Here is a 19,721-nt window from a genome sequence, read left to right as displayed (position 1 = left end):
TGTAATTTCATGTCTTTTTTTGTCCCCCATCTCTCTCTCTTCTTGCTTCATCTCCTTTGCTCTGCATCAAAAACGCTGTGATCAGGTTCAAAGAGTAAGTAATTTCTCATGTTTTACAAGTGGCTGCTCATTGCTCGATGTGTGTGTCTGTGTGGGTGTGACACTACTTTCTTTCATCTTTATTATTAGTTATTTAAAGTCGAGTTGAATATTGTGAAAATGTGATGAACAGAATGCTTGCCAGCTAATGCCAACCTTTTGAGGTGTCTCTAGCATTAAGGGCACAGAGCAAGGCTGATTCATCTTCTAGGTCACATACTGAATGTGCATTTTTGGCTGAAAAGTTTCTCTTAATGTGGAACATTTGATTAGATTCAAAAGAAAAATTATAGTTACGCTTGTCACTCTGCTGGATACAGTTGAGTTGGCACATTCATCATGTCTTTTGCTACACATACAGTATACTGCATTTGCATAATTTTTAGTCTGTATTTCAAAAGAAATAAGCTTGAATCATCTAGCACATAGCTGAAAACCATGAAAATGCTTTTCAAATTTTACTTGCACAACTGCAGCAGCATTGACTGTTTCCTTGCAAGCCAAAAGAAGCTGATTATTATATTATTACTCTGCAATTGACAAAACAAATCAGCCTAAAATGCAGTGTGAGACAAGTGCTATTTGTTTTGATACATTTTAATAAAATTGCTTGACTAACATTAGTGAATAAATTAAATAAAAAAGAATACCACAGCTAATTGCTACAAAATGGTTTTGGAGGTTTTTTTATATAATTTAAAAGCTTGATGTTGCTAAAACTGAATTTTGCATGTAGAATATCTCTTCGTGTTCCTCTTTCTGGGGTGAGAATGACTTCTCAAAACACATGGGTAATTCATAGTAGAGACTTGATGCATAAGTCATGTGTCTGGTTTATTCTTAACCACATTAACACTTTGTGCAGGCGACAAGCAGAGTGTGCCAAAACTGCCAGGATTCAGATGGCTTTACCTCCGGGAGGGAAAGCAGCTCCGGCAGCTGCTCCCACTGCTAACCTCTATGAAGAGTTGGGCGACAGCAGCATGTGAGTCAAGCTTGTCCTCTAAGTATTTTCCCATCCCACGCATTTCTTCTAGTCCCCATGATCAGATGCTGCTGCATCTGGCCTCGCAGGTTTCTCCCTGTGAGTGTTTTATTCAAGCTCAGAAAAAAATATTACCCCTCTATCAATCCTCTTTTCTGAAATGGCCACTGGCTGCTCTGGATGTTGACCTCAGGAGTCTCCACACTGCTTGAGACACATTAATAGTTGCATCAAAGGATCTCTCTGCTTGTTGTCTCTGTAACTATGATCCACTTTTGATGTCTGCAAACTGCACCGTATGGTGCAGCACAGCAGGTGACTAGATTTTAGCTTATCTATGTGTTTCTAGTTGAGTGCCTATGCATTTTAGCAAGAACCTCTCTTAAGGTAAGAGTGTGTTTAGGTTAATAAAAAAGCACATGGTTTCCTAGAAATAGAAACAAATACAGAATAATGTCCAAGTTCAAGGATTGTCACGAGTTACCTTTAAAAATGTAACCTGCGGTAGCCTACATTAAGTGCTTCCCTAACTTTGGTCCAAAGTGTTTTGCCATCAGCACAATCGAATTTCAGCTTTAATATTAAATCCTGCCCTAAATGTGTGATGAAATGTTAATGTTTGCAGATTAAATGAGACTACATTTAAACTGCTGAGGTAATGGGCTTAGCAATTTTGATTTTCAGCTCGTTCAAGGAATACTGCTTCTAATGTCACTTTTGCATTTAAAAAAAAAATGTAAACCTAACATTAAGCTACGAAGAGCGTCCACAATATGCCCACCGCAGTTTTTAAATGTAGGCAGAAACATTTGATTCTGTAGCATAAGTAGAATTTTTATGGGCATTATTGTATTGTAGCTAAGAATTGTGTACACGGGGCTTATTTCCCAGTTTTCACCAGGAAGAAGAAGAGTTTCTCTTAAAAACAATCGTATTGTTAAAATTATACATTTCCATCTGTGAAAAACAAAAGCTCTCAAAGTGATACTGTATGCACGCAGCATGGTGTCAAATGTAGACAGAAGTTAATCAGTCTGGTATTTGAGTTTAAAATGCAGAAACTTGCCGTACCCTCGTGTTGACGCTTCATCCATGTTTTCATTTTCCATTAACACCTCTGATATTTCTCCTTTAGTCTTCTTACCATCTGTCTGTGTTTATATCTTCTCATTCATTTTCAATTCCCTTGTCTCTCTGGATTCAGACTGCAGTAAGTAATGCCAAAACATGACAGAGGTCAATAAATATGAACAATATTGTGTGTAAATTTTGCAAGAAAAATGTCCTTGTTGCCCTGCCTGCTTAGTTGTTTTTTTTTAAACATATGCACATAATTAATATACTTAAATTCTGGAATTTAAGTGGCATAGTTTGTTTGGTAATTGATCTTGATGAAGGGTGGAAAGACCTAGTGGGTTTTCATGCACGTACTTCATTCTTGTGAGAAAAAAGAGAAGGCTTAGTTTGGTTAGAGGTAGTGCATTTCATAAGATATCGCCGTAGATGTCTCCTCTCTTGCGTCCCATTAGACTGTTGTGTCCTTTTGTACTGTGCTGCTCTTAGTTTCACTGCTCTCTACATCTCTCTGTGCTGTGACCGATGGCACTAATGCATCCTGCATAGCTTCATGATGGCTACTGAGCTCATATATTTCAGTGTAATAATTTCACAATTTCAATATTTGATTTGTAATTTCTTTAAGTTTGCAAAGTTTATTCAAATCATTGTTATTTTGATTTCTTAAGAACGCAGATGCGCTTTAGTTACTTTATACTGTGCAGATATTTAATCATCCAAAACCCAAAACAAATTTCTGAGTCACAGTACTACGAGAGACTGTCTGTCAAGATATTTTCACACAGTTGCTTTTGCTTCACCCTTTGTTTCTTTGCTTTATTCAGCTCAAACCTATCAGTCTTTATCTGTTTCAAGTCTTTTTCTTCTTCACCTCCATCTTTTGCCGGGGCAGGGCTAAAAACTCTGTCATTGAGGAGGCTGACCACCAGAGGATTCTTAGCACCTTTGCCTGTCGTGCCATTGCAGCCCGCAGCAACGGAGCACTCCGTGTCAACTTACCCAAGTCAGAGAGCAACGTGACCTTCCTCTCTGACCACAACCCACTCACCACCCACAACCCTGTCTATGATGATAACACTCCTCTCTGCAGTCCTGACGCACGTGGGGAGAGCCCATCTGAAAAGCGGTTCTCCTTTTCTCCTCCCCACACAGCAGGGTCAGGGTTCGTCTGGTCAATGCCTGGTCGCATTCATGGAGGACAGCATGGTTATGAGGTACCAAGGAGACAGGCTCTTATAGACCCAGCCAAATGGGAGCTGCAGATACTCCAGGCAGGCATGAGTGGCGAGCAAAGGCCAGCGAGTTCAGACATACTTCACGCGAGTGGCAGCACAGAGACCAAGTTGTCATTCCGTGAGCAGGCCAGCCAGTTTGGGCATCGGGGCTTCCAGGAGCAAACCCTCAAGCAAAATAGAGCACCCGCAGGCTCCCTCTCTTCCATCCTTGTCAGGGATAGAGACAGTGATGACATGCTGGAGCTGACCTCAGAGGCTCTGCTATCCATCATCGATTACCCCTACAGTCCAATGTCTGTGGGCAGAGATGTGCCCCCCAGCTTTAGCATTACCCGGGGAGATGAGCCACTCCCCCTGGCTAGCCAGAAATCAACTGCGCCTATTCTCAAGACGTTTAGCTCTGGCATCTCCAAATATTTGACAGAGGAGCCATGCCATATCACTGTGGAGATCATACCTGACCCACCAGAAAATCCACCGCCTTCTCCTCCACTGCAGCAGCAGCCACGTCCAACTTCCCCGCCCACACCTCCTCCCTCGAGCCCTCCTCCTCCTCCTCCTCCTCCTCCACCTCCACCTCCACCTCCACCTCCACTTTCCTCCCTTCATAAACCTGAATGTACTTCTCAGTCCTCTTCTCCTCCTCCTGTCAATAAACACATCACTCTTCCGCCCCCACCACCTCTGCCTCCCTCTCTATCACCTGCTAGCAATCAGCCACGCCCAGTCGTTCAGTTTATCCCAACCTCTTTGCCGCCCGTGTCTTCCCTTCGCCCTGTTTCCGAACGAAAACACCCTCCTCCGCTTTCACCATCACAAGCTGACGGTGGGAGGAAGGAGCTTAAAGGGATCCTGAAAAACATCCAGAATCTAGCTGACATAGAAAGGTCTGTTGCCAACCTGTACAGCCAAGTAGACAAAAATTGTAAGATGCCCAAGTTTAGCACGAAACCACAAGTGACTGAGGAATCAGAGTGTACTAACAAACTGCAAAGCTCTGACACCAGTGAGGAGCAGAGCATGCCAAAAGCAAACAACTCCAGCTCTGAAGTCCAAATCAACTCAACAAGTATGAATTGTGCTGGAAATGCTGCAAGTAAACCGAACGTAGCAGCAGACATTCAGCAGACAAGCCAACTGAACTCAAACAGTCCAAACACTGCTGAGCTCAGTGAGCAGGTTACTTCTCAGTCCACTGTGTTCTGACTTTTCCTTTGTCTCCATATTCTCATTATGTTCATTTCTACATTTCCATGCCTGTTTTTTTCCTGTTGTTTCTGCATTTTATGTTGTATACAGTTAGTGTATGCTTTAGTCATGTCATTTTTTTTCAAATTCTAGAGCCATCAGCCAAGGAATGTCCTCAGATCCTTTCTTAGCAGTATAAAAAAGAGGCTTGCATATTTAGTATGGGTTTGGCTTTTTTTTTCATATTTTAATTATGTGAACTGGTATGAGGACTGTGATAGCATTAAGTATGCCCCTGAGTTCACGGATTAGTCGGTTCAGCATGTTATACATATGCACCATCTTAATCTTAACATTAACATTTCATAGCCAAAACTATTTTAATTAAATTATACTAAATAGCATTTTTTCAAGTCCCACAGCCCTGGGGTCTGTTTCTTCAACTACTGGCTGGCTTCATATTGGGGATTTTGAATTTGTTCTTTTACTTCTTCTCTGAGATAAGAGCATGAAAATTTAGTATGCAATTGCTTCATCCAGAATCCAAATCAGGCAAGAAGAACAACATAATATTAGACCTTTTTTTTTTTTTCTCAATATCTGTTTTCACCAATTTCCCAAAGGTATGTAAATCTATGGAATAAGCTTCTCAGTTTTCAGTGAGGGTAATCCCATATTCAGAAAGTTGTTACTTGTAGGTGTATTTAAGTACATAACATGGTGACTGAAAATGAAATCTAACCTTAAGAGATGTGGGATTCTGTGAAATATGTACATAAAGAATCAAAAATATGTATACTGAAGCAAACGAAAAATACGGGATAATATAATATGACAAGCTGTACACAGTGTCTTTATTCAAACAAGTGAATGCCTGTACCAGCTACGTTTATTTGAAAGCCTCTTATGTTGGTTGAAGCTATAAAAAGATATACATCGGCTGATCCCAGGAGGCTCATGTTGAATTAAGAGAGCCAACCGCTGGGGGACCTGTCTATTCACATGTCCGCAAAGATCCTCTCAGCATGATAAAGTAGTCACTGTGATGTTCGTCTGCACTCTGGAAAAGGCTAATTAGAGAAGCAATCAATCGTTAACCAGGGTTGCTGCCTGTGGGACTGTCAACTACTGTTACTCTCTCCTTTCCTTTTCTATTCCTCTGACCTTCTGCCTGCCTGCGTTTCTCTGTCTCTTACACCGCCCCTCTCCCTGCAGTTAGTTCTGATACTTTCCAATCCTTGGCCTCTTCTTGTTAATCTTTCCTTTTGGTCCTCTGGAGATTCTATTACCTTCTTTAGACTCATTGCAATGCAGCCTCTGCTCCCGTTCTCTTCTTTTTTTTCTTCTTCTTGTGTTCATGTTTCTCACTTTCTCTCCGCTCTGTCTTTCTGCTATATACCCTTTATGTGTTTGTTTCACCTTCCATGCCCTAAGGCAAATGGTCTTAGCATATCTCAATTCCAGAGCAATGTAATGTTTGATTCATCACATGTTCCCCTGATGGGCTGATCGAAGGTCCTCTAATTCTGTATTCCATGTTCACTGCATGGGGTAATCTCTTTTGCAAAGAGGCTAGGTGATCACACGCTGTTTCTTTCAACCCAAAGAGCCGTCTTAATGGATTGTCTTCTTTATATTCTTTTTTTACAGTTGGTTTTATCAATATTGTTTTGTATTCCAGCTGACAGTTCAATGCAGTAATATCAAAAAAAATAAAGAAAGGAAAGCTAAACAGTTTATTTCTAGAGAATTATTCTCAGAAAAAGTTTTGATTGGGAATGCAAAAAAAAAACCAGTCAAAGTCAAGAGTAACATACACATAACGTGCTATGTTTGGGCGACCGTGGCTCAGGGGTTGGGAATCGCATCTGTAACCGGAAGGTCGCCGGTTCGATCCCTGGGCTCTCTGTCCTGGTCGTTGTGTCCCTGGGCAAGACACTTTACCCTACTTGCCTACTGGTGTTGGCCAGAGAGGCCGATGGCGCGATATGGCAGCCTCGCTTCTGTCAGTCTGCCCCAGGGCAGCTGTGGCTACAACTGTGCTTGCCTCCACCAGTGTATGAATGTGAGAGTGAATGAATAGTGGCATTGTAAAGCGCTTTGGGTGCCTTGAAAAGCGCTATATAAATCCAATCCATTATTATTACTATGTTTTTAGTAGAATTATCTAAGCTGCAACTGAGAAAATACAAACCAATCATTATACAGTATCCTATAGAAAACAGCGGGTGCGTGCACAAAAAAATGCCGATTAGTAAGCAGCTTTATACCAGATTTATTGTTTGTTAAGAAAAGTTAAACATTTGGTGATTTGCAGCTGTCTTTCTGTGAGTTACATTAGAAAATAATCCTTCTATTCTGGTCCACATAATAGATATTTAACTAAATCCTGTTATAAAGAAACAGCTCTGTCCAAAGGAAACAAACACACCCGAAAGCCACAATACATTAGCTATAATATCAGGGTTACAGCTAAAACAAACAAGGTAGCATTTGATAAATAGATATGCATCAACCTCAATATCCTTGGCAGATTCAGATTAATACTAGATTTTGGCCGTTTTGATTTTTTTCTAAGAACTATAACTGGCAGCTTTTGCAAACAAAAATCAGCTTTTTTCAATGCAAAATATAATTTTCACAATAAGAAAAAAATAATAAGAAGAAATGATTCAACTTCACAATTTTCCTCAAGCATGAGTAGGTTGTAAGATCTTCTCTCCCCCTTAAAAAAAACTGAAAATAAAGTGGTTTTCTACTAGACATACTAATATTTAACTGAAAATGTGTTGCTGTACACCCACCTTTATTTGACATACAGTATGTTACCTTACTGGCAAAAGCAGGTACAACAGATTTATGTAACAAAACAAATTTCATACACCTAGTAGACTTTCTATTATGTTTAGAAATTTACCAACTAAGAGGAGATTGACTTCTTTGATCCTTCACTAATACCGAGGCTCTTACCGAGGCTGCTGGCTGTGAGCCCTGAATAGCTTTAGCTGTAGCCACTTTGTCTTTGTTAGCTTCTTTAAAATGTCCATGCTCAGCTGTGTGAGGCTATTTAGGTGTCTGATTAGGTTCGTTGTGACAAATGTTTTAGTGCACTAAAACCAAGTAAACCATCGAAGGATGACCGTGGTCAACCTTCGATGGTTTACTTTGGGAAACCCGGTGTCTTCACTCTGTAGAAGTTTGTGCACACTCACAGCACAAATACCGGTAGTTGTATTTGTGTGCATGTTGTGACGCATGAAATAGAGTGGCTTATAACGGACGTATATGAGACTGACCAGCCAGTAACCAGTTGTGCCTGTGAATGATGAAAATTGGCCATTTCCTGTCCTGGCTAGACAGTTATGGATCGCTAGTAATATAGCATCCTGCTAATTTGTGAGCTTTGATAGATAGCTTTGTTATCTCTGCACAAAGATGGTGGTAATGTGATTATATTTCCCCGTTTCTTTTTGTTTTTCTGTTTGTTTGCTAAGATAAAAGGGTGCTCACTCCAGTTACATATCTAATTTTAAAAAATGTGGTAAAACAAGCTCCTCATCTTTATATTTTTCAACCTTTTCATGTTTATCTTTGCTTTACTACATGTTGTTGTACCAGCAGGGTGATAAAGATTCTATTTTTAGTCTCCATGTAAATATCTGCACCGCCAGATAGTAAAGCTACTTATTAACAGAGCCAACATCACCCTCCTGTTATAGATACGATACAAGGCTGTTCAATATTCCAGTCTTGCTGTAATTTTGAGTTCACCACTCTTACCTCTTTTTCTATAACATTTCTTCATCACACATCTTCTGCCAACTCCTCTCTTGTGCAAACTTCCTATGGCTATTGTCCACTGGGCCATTTTTCTTCATGTTGCATGAAACAGCAGTAGCCAGCAGCCAAGCCAACAGGTCATCCATCAGATCCCAGTCCCATCGTCCACTCTGCCTGGGAGGTGTGGCATATGGCTCTGCCCTGTCCCCTGATCCTTGCCCATAATAACAGATTACAACTCTCCAGAGGAATCTCACATCATTGCTTGGCCATATATCTGAGTGTGTGAGAGTCATCATCATTTATGGGCCCAGACAGGTTACAGTTGTACGCCCGTGAAGCTGGAGCTTTCAGCCGAGCTGCTCCATTACTTGCCGTTTCATTCACTCGTACTGAAGACAATGCAGGCGCACTTTTATCCACAGGAGGAGTTCTGAGTTGTTTTTCATGTGGTTAATATAGTGACATTTCTAAGATTTTCCCCAATTCATTAGAAAAGAAATCCATTACTTTCTGTAGGCATATTATGACGTGATAACCAAAGAGATTTTTATTAAAATTCTTTGAGTCAGAAATTCTGCCCTTTATCACAATGTCCTTTTCATATCTGCTGGTAGATTCATTAGATATGACTTTATAAACACTGACTTTCAAATTTTCCCAGCCCTTTCCATATTTGCATTTATTGTATTTTTTTATTGTTCCTGTTTGGATGAGATAACAGAGGGAGAGAGAAAAAAACAGCCCACACCAGCGTGATAACATTGCAGCCTAAGGCACCCTTTTTTAAAACAGAACAATATCTGCAACGCTGTAATTTAACACTTGAAAATGCAGAGTAAGTAAAGCTGTTATTTCTTCTCTGGTCAGCAGAACGTAGGCACACTAGACTTAACATTTAATTTATCTATAAGCACTTGAAATGTTGTTGTCAGTCCATATTCATTATTTATCTTATTTTCTCCTTTCTGTGACACGCAGGAGGCGAGGGTACGGCCGACAGGTAAGGATTCCCATCGTGATGTGTTTACACCTTATTGTTGTGCTCAGACATTTTGACACTAGAGGAAGCATGAGGAAGCTTATATCCCATTATTCTTATCTGCGATTCACTTTATGGAAAACAGTGAATGAGATTAAGATGAGATCGCGGTGATAGAAGTTCTAACACTGACATTACAGTTTAGGTTTGATTTTTGAGAGTCTTTTGTATTCTCCAATGTTCCCGTCAAATAGCAGATAAGCAGTTGGATGAGTTTTTCTCCTCTGGTGGAAAAATAACTAATCAGGAACCAAACAGTGTGACTCTTTTTGTCAGTTTGACATTAAAGTCTTTTTTTCCTTTCGAATAATCTTTTAAATCATCTGAACTGTCAGTGTCAGATAAGCACGGGATGTTTTCTTTCTTTCTTCCTTCCTTTTTATTGAGCGCAGTTTCTTTCATCTCCATTGCTTGGCTGGGATCTTCACTCTCCTTCCTTGCTTTGTTTCCATCAATAATTTATCAATCTTTTCACCTTCCTTCTCCGTAGATGTTTCAGTGAGTCCAGCTTTGTCTGGCTTTAAATCTGAAGTAGATTGAGGTCTGTCGCATGTTTGTTTCTCTGCTGCCTGTCCCTTCCTTTACCTTATCCTTCTTCTCTACTAACTTCTGGCAGCAACAGCAACTGCTGAGGCCATCTCTTCTGAGACCTGAGGTAGAAACACACCTGCTTTTCTAAATTTAAAGCAATTGTGGTCATTCTGCTGTGCATGCCCCCCGCCCTTTGTGCTGCTGCTGCTCATCTTCTGATGTCTTATTGTGAGGAGTGCTGAGTAATTTCCCTCTCTGCCCCTCTGAAACGCAGGAACTCTCCATGGAGTCAGGTATCGACCCAGGCCAGGACTACTACACACAGGACTACTATAATTATGACCAGGGGTGAGCATGCAGCCGACTGACTGTTTTATCTCTAATCAGTTGTACTTTAATCCATGGACCTGATCTCCCTTGGTTCATTTAGAAAACATTTTTTTCTTAAGTTACATCATTAGGACCTCTTCATCCTGACCTTGCCTTCTAGCTCTCTTTGAGAGCTGAGATCCTTGGAGAATTATGAGATTTTCAAAGAAGCTCAGAATAAAATGATTCACATAACTTAAGCTGCCCCTTCAGTATTACATACCATCCAAGCGTTTGCCCTCTTTACTCCTGCCAAAATGAGATCAGTTATGTTCCCTTCAGTCAGGCACCTGAGAGTCTGAATGTTCTTCCCATAGCTTAATGGATAAAGGCTGTTTTGGCTGCCCGGTTACTTTGCCCATATGGTCTAAAAAGGAAAAACATGGAACTCAAAGCTGTAACAGCTGCTGAGAAATTGTTATTCATTAAACGCTCCTGCTCTGTTGCAGGTGACTTGCGCTGCTGTGGGGAATTATGCTGCAACTTTTATCAAAACGGGAAGAAGCTTTTATATTTTCCAGCCTTAAATCGCTGAACCAAAATCTAACAAACTAGGGGGAAAAAACTGTGCGTAGTGAAATCAAGTGTTCTAATTGCCTCTGTAGTTTCTCACCAGCCAGCTTAATTATTGTCTGAATCACACTTTCATTTCTAACAAGCTGAACTTATATTTTAATGACATGTCACTTTTTTTTTTGTAAAAGCTGCCACTGCCAGTGAGTGTACCATCACTATGTGAAGACTTTGATCTGCTCCTATTTGAGATGAGGGGCAAACTTTATTAGCAGTTAAGCTTTTAATGCTGCAGTCACCAGACTGCACGGGCCTTACAGCAGACGTAAAGTGTAGCCACCTCTCTAATTTAGTATTTTAAAGTAAATATTAACTCACATCCTAGGTGAGGCATTAAACAACCGCATTAACGCGTACAGCCTCATATTATATAGTAAAGCAAAATTTGATTTATATATTTAAAAGTTTGCGGCTACCATACCATGTTATGTAATTTGACCGTTAACACTTTTTTCTTCTCTCTTGTGTTTCTTTGTTAGCATTCTGCATACATAGTGTGTGGTCTTTAAACAAGCTAATTAAATTCACATGCTTTTAATGGGCTTTTAGTTATTGCTTGTTACAGTCTCCATTTCTACATGTGGTTGCATTCTTGTAATTCAATAGAGGATTTTGACAAACACAGGCAAATATACTGAAATATTTGTTTTGTCTTCTTTTCTTTTGAAGGAACACTCTTTTAGCCTTTTAGCCTGCATGCTTTCCCCCTCTTGTTTGCTTTCTCACTAAATTGAAAAGTAATTTCAAAAAGTGCAGTAAATCACCACAGCAATTACTGTCTGTCTGACCAAAGACGTTCTCAGTTATATTAACAACAACCAAAAGCAGTAATTAATGGGATCAGCCTGATATAATTGAGGGCAATTTAGAGAAAGGACTTGAAAAATAATAATGGAAAGAATTCCAGACAGCAAAACTAAGCCCCTTTATTAGCTACTGAGCAAATCACACTGTACTGTAAATACAATGCAGGTTTTAAAACACTGATATGGGGTAAATAACCTTCTAGCTTGCTTGATTCTTTGTGAGTATATTGATATTGCTATAATTCCTGTTCCCATAGGAGATTGATAATCTTCCTTTGCAATGCAGAATATTTACTATCACTAATAATAACAGGTCCCTTACATGATACAGTGGGTCTTTGATATTAAAGTAATAAATCTGGTTGAGATTTATTTTTTTAATATTGCAGTGTGTCAACTTTGGTGTTTTCAACTAATCATCAGCCTAAACTAATTCGAATCCCTTTTCTGTGAACAACTATAGGTACGACTTTCCTCAGTACGGCAGTCGGCGGAGGCTGATATCACCCATGTATGATGAATATGGAGAGGTTATTGTGGAGGATGATGGGTATTACTACAGTCCACATGGCCCTGAGGTATTACCCTTGCTTGAATGTGAATTTCAGACTTTCACTGATTATCTTGAGTATTATCTCAAATATTTGTTTTAATAAGTTGTGTGTTCAAGGTATTACTGAACAGTAATGTGTGTGAAACCTATGCAGCACGATGGCTTTATATTCACAAATTCATGGTTGCTAAATGAAATGTGATTATCTTAGGGCCGGGGCAGAGGCAGGGGCCGTGGTGGCATGCGAGGTAGAGGTCCGCAGAAGAGAGTTGCGTTTAGGGATTTGCCACCCGAGGATGAAATTGAACAAGCTGAGCCAGCAGAGGAGGGTGAACCTTCTAAGGCTGCCAAGAAACTGAAGTCTGTCATGAAACTCAGCAAACTTCTGGCTGCCAGCAAGGGAGGAGAGCAGCCATCTGATGCCAGTGCTTCTGGCACATCTCCATGGAAAAAAGCCAGGATGTTCAAGATGTTTGGCGCCGGGAAAACGGACAAGGATTATGCCAAACTGATGTCTGCTCGCCGTATTGACAGCCAGGAAAGTCTAGCTGATGGACCAGCAGTTATGGGACCAATAGACAGCAAGTCTGATGCCCGTAGCAAGCTTGGGAAAGTCTTGAGGAAAATCAACTTGGGCACAAAGTTGCAGGTCCGAAGAAAGTCACAGAGTAGTGTGAGTCGTGGCTCAGCCACTGGCAGTGAACTAGATGAGGAAGCCTCACAAGCAGCTAGTGAGGATGAAAGAAAGTCTAAAGTGTCCATTAGTGTGACAGAAAGTGAGCCAGAAGCAGGTGCTAGTGGAAGCAGTAAAGAGAAGGGCTCTGACGATGAAACCTCAGAGAAAAGCAGTGTTGACAGAGATTATCTCAAAGTTGATTTAGACCGGGATGATGCCAATGAAAGCACCGTGGACTCAGAGGAAGAGCCTGATGAAGAGCCAGGAGATTCCGATGAGGAAAGCAAGTCCAAGTCTGAAGGAGAAGAGACGGATAAGGAATCTGCCAGTGAGAAAGAATCTGAGTCAGAGAAGGAGTCAGACTCAGAGAAGGAGTCAGCTACAGAAAAAGAGTCAGAAACCGAGAAAGAGTCAGAAACCGAGAAAGAGTCAGAAACCGAGAAAGAGTCAGAAACTGAGAAAGAGTCAGAAACCGAGAAAGAGTCACAGTCTGAGGAAGAAACAGAATCACAAACAGGCTCAGCAACAGAGGGGGGAACAAGCACAGAAAAGGATTCAGAAACAGAGAAAGACTCTGAAGACGAGTCTGAGGAAGCTTCAGGCAGCACTAGAGAAAGTGGCTCTTCTGTTCGTTCTTCCACGAGATCCTCTGCGACTGAAGCCAGCAAGGGGAGTGGTGCTTCTGGAAAGAGTGTCAGTGGGAGTTCCAGTGTCAGTGGTAGCAGAAGTGAAAGTACAAGTGAGAGTGGCAGTGGTAGTGGTGGTACTGCTGCATCTTTATCTGGCTCAAGTGTTAGATCATCAGCAGTAACCTCAGAGAAGTCCAGCGGGGACCTCAGTGAAGCTGAGTCGGGGACAGGGACAGCCAGTGAGCCAGAATCAGGTTCAGGAAGTGAAGGCTCATTATCTCGGTCCAGCCAGAGGAAAATGTCTGGTTCAGACGTGAGTTCTTTGGGCAGCATGAGCTCAGCTGGTTCCAAGTCAACTAGTGGCAGCCGAAGTTCCCGAAAGTCTATTGTGAGCCGTGGATCTGAGGACACAATCACAGAGGAAAGTGAAGAGGAGGATGAAGACGACTCTGAGGCTGATGACGAGAGCAAAGAGTCCACCAGCGAACTCAGTGATGCAGGATCATCTAGGAGATCCAGTGTGGCATCTGGAGACCCTGGGCCTTCTACGTCCTACACTGGTCCTCCTGCCCGCTCTGAGATCAGAAGCATTGGTGACACCTCGGAAGAGACATATGGAGGACTGTCTCCTATCACAGAGGTGGACGAGGATGCCATCTCCTCTGACAGATCCTCAGTCAGGGGCTCTGGATCAGGGACCCGCAGTGCATCAAAGAGCTCAGAAGAAACTGAAGAAACATCCGATGCTGATTCAGATTCTGAGGGAAAGTCAACTGCCTTCTAGAGAGATATATTGTCCACTGTGAAGTAAGAGTGAATAAAATCAATTACCCTTGCATGGGAGTGAAGAAATATTGCTTGCCTCTAGAGAGTTCACATTCACTTTTTCCTCATTCCCCCTTAGCAAGAAAGGACCTGATTTTCCTGCTGCAATATTGGAATCTCTCTTTCTCACATCTTTGGCTTTCTGTTCTCTTTGATGTTTTCATGCCGTGTTTCTAGAGTGGAAATTTGCATGTCAAAACACTAACTTATTGCTCAGTGTGTTTTTTGGGAGGTTGTGTTTCTTGTGATGTTCAGATTATTACTGTGTGGTTGTCATTTTCTATGGAAACACGAGATTTCTCACTAAAATGCAAGTCTAGCACAGAACAGAAACTTTAAAAAAATGATAAAACAGGTTTTTAGCCAGGTTCTGATTTAAACAGTTACTGCAAATTCTTTTCAAAACAGCTTTGTTTCCCAGTTTTTTAACTTTTTTAACTAACGTTTTTTTTTAAAAAAATTTCACTTACTGCACCCTCTTAAAAAAAGTAAATATAATAACAATAACCCTCCACTTTCTCCTCAGCCTGGGAGAAAGAAGCGGATTAAGTTGATTGTAGATCGGGAAAACGAGACCAGCTCCACTGCAGAGGACAGCAGCACAGAGACACAACGGAACAGACTCCCAAACAGCCACAGCAACATAAACGGGAATATCTACCTCGCACAGAATGGCACTATTGTGCGAACTAGGCGACCGCCTCATCTAAACAACCTAAAGATGGGTTCTCCATGTCGGCTGGGTAAGCATTTTAAAAAACTAGAAAAGCTGGGCGTAACACATGAAGAACCGCCTCCGGTTATTAGTGTTGAGGACATGGGAAACGAAGCAGAAAATGAAAGAGGTACGAGTGTTCCCTCCAACATGGACATCAACCTCAACACTCGGTCCTCTTCTAGTTCCCTGGGTTCCACCATTAAAGAGCTTAAAAGTTTTGGGTCCAAAACCAATATTGCTAAGGCCACAATTGACAGAAACAGCAGTGGCCCGTGTGTCACTGAGCAGCAAGAGACTTCAGTTGACAACCACAAGAACAGTAGGGAGACACTGGAGTCCCACAGTGACCACACATTATCAGATGAGGAGGAATTGTGGATGGGACCTTGGAACAACCTGCACATACCAATGACAAAACTCTGACTGGCCATGCTGAAAAATTGATCCCCCTTTTTTGGTTGTTTTCCATTCTCTATCAAGTGTTTTTTTTCTTGGTCATAAAAATGTGTGCCTAAGCTGGATAAGCTCCAATCACAGATGGGTGATTGCCCTTATAGTCACATTTTATTTAGTCCTAATATGTTAAAGCTTATTGTAACAAGCTTTTATCACCAACAGGGCCGTTACAGGTGGGAACATTGAGCTGAAAGGCAATGAGTGCCTCAAAGAAATATGAAATTATATGTGATTGAGTGCTTGAGTGTACTTTTAATTTTATTCAGCACAGAAGATGGACTTATTTTATGGAGTGAATCCTTTTTTTGCATCCGTTTATCTTTTTTTTTTTTAAACAAATTGTCCATTACACTATGCTGTTAAAAAGGTACTTTAAAGAAATATGAAGAAATGGTTGTAATGTAGTTTGTGATGTGGGAAAAGAAAGTTATTTTGCTAATGGGGTTGTACTTGCGAATAATTCAAATTGTTACTGATTATTTTATGTTGTGATCACTTGGTGATGTTTTTGAGAATTTATGAAAAATATATGAAATTATTTTTGTCTATTTTCTATCTAACAGATATGAAGAGTCTAACATATGACATTAAAGACATAATAGCCACATGACTGTCATTGCTGTATTTCAACAGTGGAATATGACGGTGTGATCATAGTGTTTTTATATGGACATTTGTACCTACAGAATGTGATATTTTCAGTCCCTTTACATGATGCAGGTTCAGTCTGATCATGTCATGACAGTGGAAGGAAAACCAAAAACATGTATCACATTCAACAATAAAGCTCTGCCTATTTTATTGGTTTGTGAAGCATAATTTCTGGCATTTATCGTTTCTGCCACTTTGCCCTATGCTCAACATGAAGGTTTTTTAGCAACAAGGATTATGTTAATAGCAGCTGAGTCTTATTCAAACATGAAACTACATCATTGCATGCCTTTATGATACTGTTTGAGGTTATAAAGACACTCCTTCAATTGTATAATGAGGAGGAAAGTAGCAGAACTCTGCAGTAATCTCAAAACAATATAGCATCTGCAGAAAGAGGGCTTTCAGAATGATGCTTTCTCTGTCGAGTGGGCTTTCACTTTAAAGGAGAGCAATGACAGGTCACCAAATATGGGGTTGTGGATAGCTACTGTATTTCTGAAAAGCTGTGGGAAGTATGACTGGAACTGCAAGAAACTGACAGCACTGAGCCTACTTTCTCAACTATCAGCACAACCTGCTTAGAGGGGAAAAAAAGGCAAAGTGAAAATTGTAAATGGAAATCTTAATAACATCCTTGGTTTGATTGTTGGTTTATCATAGCGTTGCACATCTACCACATCCAGAATAGCATTAACAATAAGTGTTTTGCACTCATTCACACCATGAGAATGTCAGTCAAATTCTTTACATCTGCTCATGTTCAGAAAGAGCAGCAGCTGAATGCGAGTGAAACGGCTTGAAAAGATGCTCCATAAATAGGTCAGGAGGAAACCTTGTTCCTACAACAACAAGCCCGGTGTATTTAAGGATCCAAACTGATCTCTGCACTGGGAAAAAGAAAAAAATGCATACATAGAAGCAAGACCAACCCAAAAGCATAAAGATGAGGTTGTTTAATTTTCACGTGTATGTTGTGTTTACTGTGTCTCAACAGCCACCTGGTTTCTTTGCTAGTCCACTCTGCATGCACATTCACAGGAACCTTCACAGCTGACAGGAGAACAGCACTCCTGTCAGCTCAGTGCACAGTGCTGCTCTTGGGTACAATATTATGCACTGTTTTTTGCCAATTCTTGTATAAAATTTTTGTTCTATGTGTATACCGTACTAATATGAAACAGGAGCATTCCTAACAAGAATGCAAATTAATTTTCTTTGGATATGAGGGGGGCACAGATGCATTTCATCTTAACAAGAAAAGAAAAAAAAAAAAGGACATAAGAGGACTTCACCGATCACCTTTTGTGAAATTCTCCTAATGAATTGGATTAAAGCTGGCCCAATGAATAATGGAAGCATTTCTACTAAGCGTTTCCGTTTGTCACAGGATTATGTCCAAAACCTTTTTTTGCTTCACTCCTCACCCTGATCATTTCACTTAGTAGATTAAATTACAGCATTAAGAATAGACAATTCTCTTTAAAAGAAGGTTAAGCTTGAGCATACCCGCAATTCAGTCTCAAACGGGATTTGCTTGCCATTTATATTTATTATTTAAAGTACAAAAATGTGTAAAGGTTTGAAAAAATGGCAGACATTTGTAGCATTTGCAAAAAAAAAGGGGGGGGGGAAAGCAATGATTCATGCTAGTTTGCCACCATGATTATTACTGAAGTTTCTCATCAGTGAGCTGATAGATTAATCAATTGGAAGGTTTTGTAAAGTAACGGCAAAAAGAGGATGAGTCTTTGTGACTCTGGTAATCATGCCGCCATAGCTGCTGCTGATTTCTTGCACAACCGTATCTAGGGACCGTTTAAAAGAATTGTCTGAAAATGAGAAAATATTCAATAAGTAGCAAGCTAGTTTCTCTTGAGCAGCTCAAAAGACAAATGCAAAATACATTAAACCTTGAAGCAGATGGGCTGCAACAACGGAGGACTACACTGGGTGCCACTCCTGTCAGCCATGAACAGGAAACTGAGGCTATAATTCACACCAGCTCACTAGACAACAGAATATTGGAAAAATGTTGCCTGATCATTGATCCACCTTTCCTTGTATCAAAAGATCAGGACGTACCATATAGCAACGCTCTTTGAGATCATCCCAAACTTTGAGTTGCCGGGCGAGTCACATCATAGATGTGCATCTAGTGTTTTTTTTATGTGTAATGTCTTTGTTGATATTGGTAAATAAACTGTAGTCAGCAGGATTTACAAAGGGGTTATATATAAAATTACAAAATAAATTACATGTTTTGCTAGTATCTTTATGACTCTGTAATACAGTACCAACACTATAACCAACCAGACTTTAAAAACCTCTATAGAACTGTTATGTTATATTTATTCCAATTTCTCCTACCCTCTTGACAAAATCCCTCTTAAAGAAGACAGGAATATTGTTTGCTGCTGTAGATGGCTTGATGTCATCCATGATGGATACATTTGGCATATGTTTCGCATATTACAAGCCAATAAATCATGAATCTTAATGTTATTGTGGCGATTGTGGCTCAAGAGTTGGGAGTTCGCCTTGTAATTGGAAGGTTGTCGGTTCGAGCCCTGGCTTGGACAGTCTGTCGTTGTGTCCTTGGGCGAGACACTTCACCCGTTGCCTACTGGTGGTGGTCAGAGGACCCGGTGGCGCCAGTGTCCGGCAGCCTCGCCTCTGTCAGTGCGCCCCAGAGTGGCTGTGGCTATAATGTAGCTTGCCATCACCTGTGTGTGAATGGGTGGATGACTGGTTGTGTAAAGCGCTTTGGGGTCCTTAGGGACTAGTAAAGCGCTATATAAATACAGGCCATATTTAATCGCTTTTTGACAGACAATCAGTTCCTGACACAACAGGTGTTAATAAACCATCTGGTGAGTGTACCTGCGGCAGGTTTAACTTAAACCTTCACGCCTGTAGTCTTTCAGTCTTGTTTTAATTCATGTTCTTGTGACCTTTCGTGAACACTTAAGGTTGCAGTACTACAATGCACAATTTTACTATAATTTACAATTTCCTAAATGTTTATTTCTGTAAATGTTACTGCCTTCTCAGTAAAGCAGATATGTAGAAATTCAGTTACAGAAAGGATCACAGAAGTTGTAAGCAGTATTTCTATAGACCTGCATCGTATAATGTTAACCTCAGGGTTCATTTAAATGTATTTATATATCCTCCAAAACAGGTTCTGCCAAAGTCTGTGTTTATGTGAAGTCATTTTCTGCAGCAGTAATTCTGTAATAGACCTGCGGATGTGAATCATGATACAGAAATACTGCTGTGCTTCACAGAGATTCATAAATCTTTAAAGGTTTTATGCATGGTAATTATTCATACACCAGGGAGTCTGCAAAGCTAGAAGTGCTATGTATGCGCCAAACAAATGTACAGGGTCATGCTCTGTCTGTATGCTAGCTTGTGGCAGCATGCTTATTCTAATTGCCCTTTTGAGGCCTTGTTTCTGGCCTTTAGTTTAATCAGTGCAAAGAGCTTCAGACACTCCTGACGCCTCTTAAGCAAGTGTAGTAA

At 40.6% G+C, this 19,721-nt stretch overlaps 1 protein-coding gene across 2 annotated transcripts in view; it reads left to right on the top strand.

The window, feature by feature from the left end:
- Window positions 1-16,330, top strand: part of LOC102215614 (protocadherin-15-like) — a 221,912-nt gene extending 205,582 nt beyond the window's left edge. The window contains exons 32-38 of one of the 2 annotated variants that reach the window (XM_005727492.1): window positions 86-94; window positions 965-1,084; window positions 9,346-9,367; window positions 10,023-10,061; window positions 10,212-10,285; window positions 12,149-12,263; window positions 14,895-16,330. In XM_005727492.1, coding sequence (XP_005727549.1) covers window positions 86-94; window positions 965-1,084; window positions 9,346-9,367; window positions 10,023-10,061; window positions 10,212-10,285; window positions 12,149-12,263; window positions 14,895-15,509 — 994 coding nt within the window. In that variant the 3' untranslated portion in view covers window positions 15,510-16,330. The remainder of the gene's footprint in view (window positions 1-85; window positions 95-964; window positions 1,085-9,345; window positions 9,368-10,022; window positions 10,062-10,211; window positions 10,286-12,148; window positions 12,264-14,894) is intronic. The other variant, XM_005727493.1, reaches the window with a different exon arrangement.
- Window positions 16,331-19,721: the final 3,391 nt, after the last annotated feature.

Source organism: Pundamilia nyererei, unplaced genomic scaffold (assembly GCF_000239375.1).
Source record: "Pundamilia nyererei isolate P.nyererei 1_Seehausen unplaced genomic scaffold, PunNye1.0 scaffold00024, whole genome shotgun sequence".
In the NCBI taxonomy this organism is placed as follows: domain Eukaryota; kingdom Metazoa; phylum Chordata; class Actinopteri; order Cichliformes; family Cichlidae; genus Pundamilia; species Pundamilia nyererei.
The sequence above is the reverse complement of the archived record's forward strand: the minus strand, read 5'-3'. Positions and strand labels throughout refer to the sequence as shown.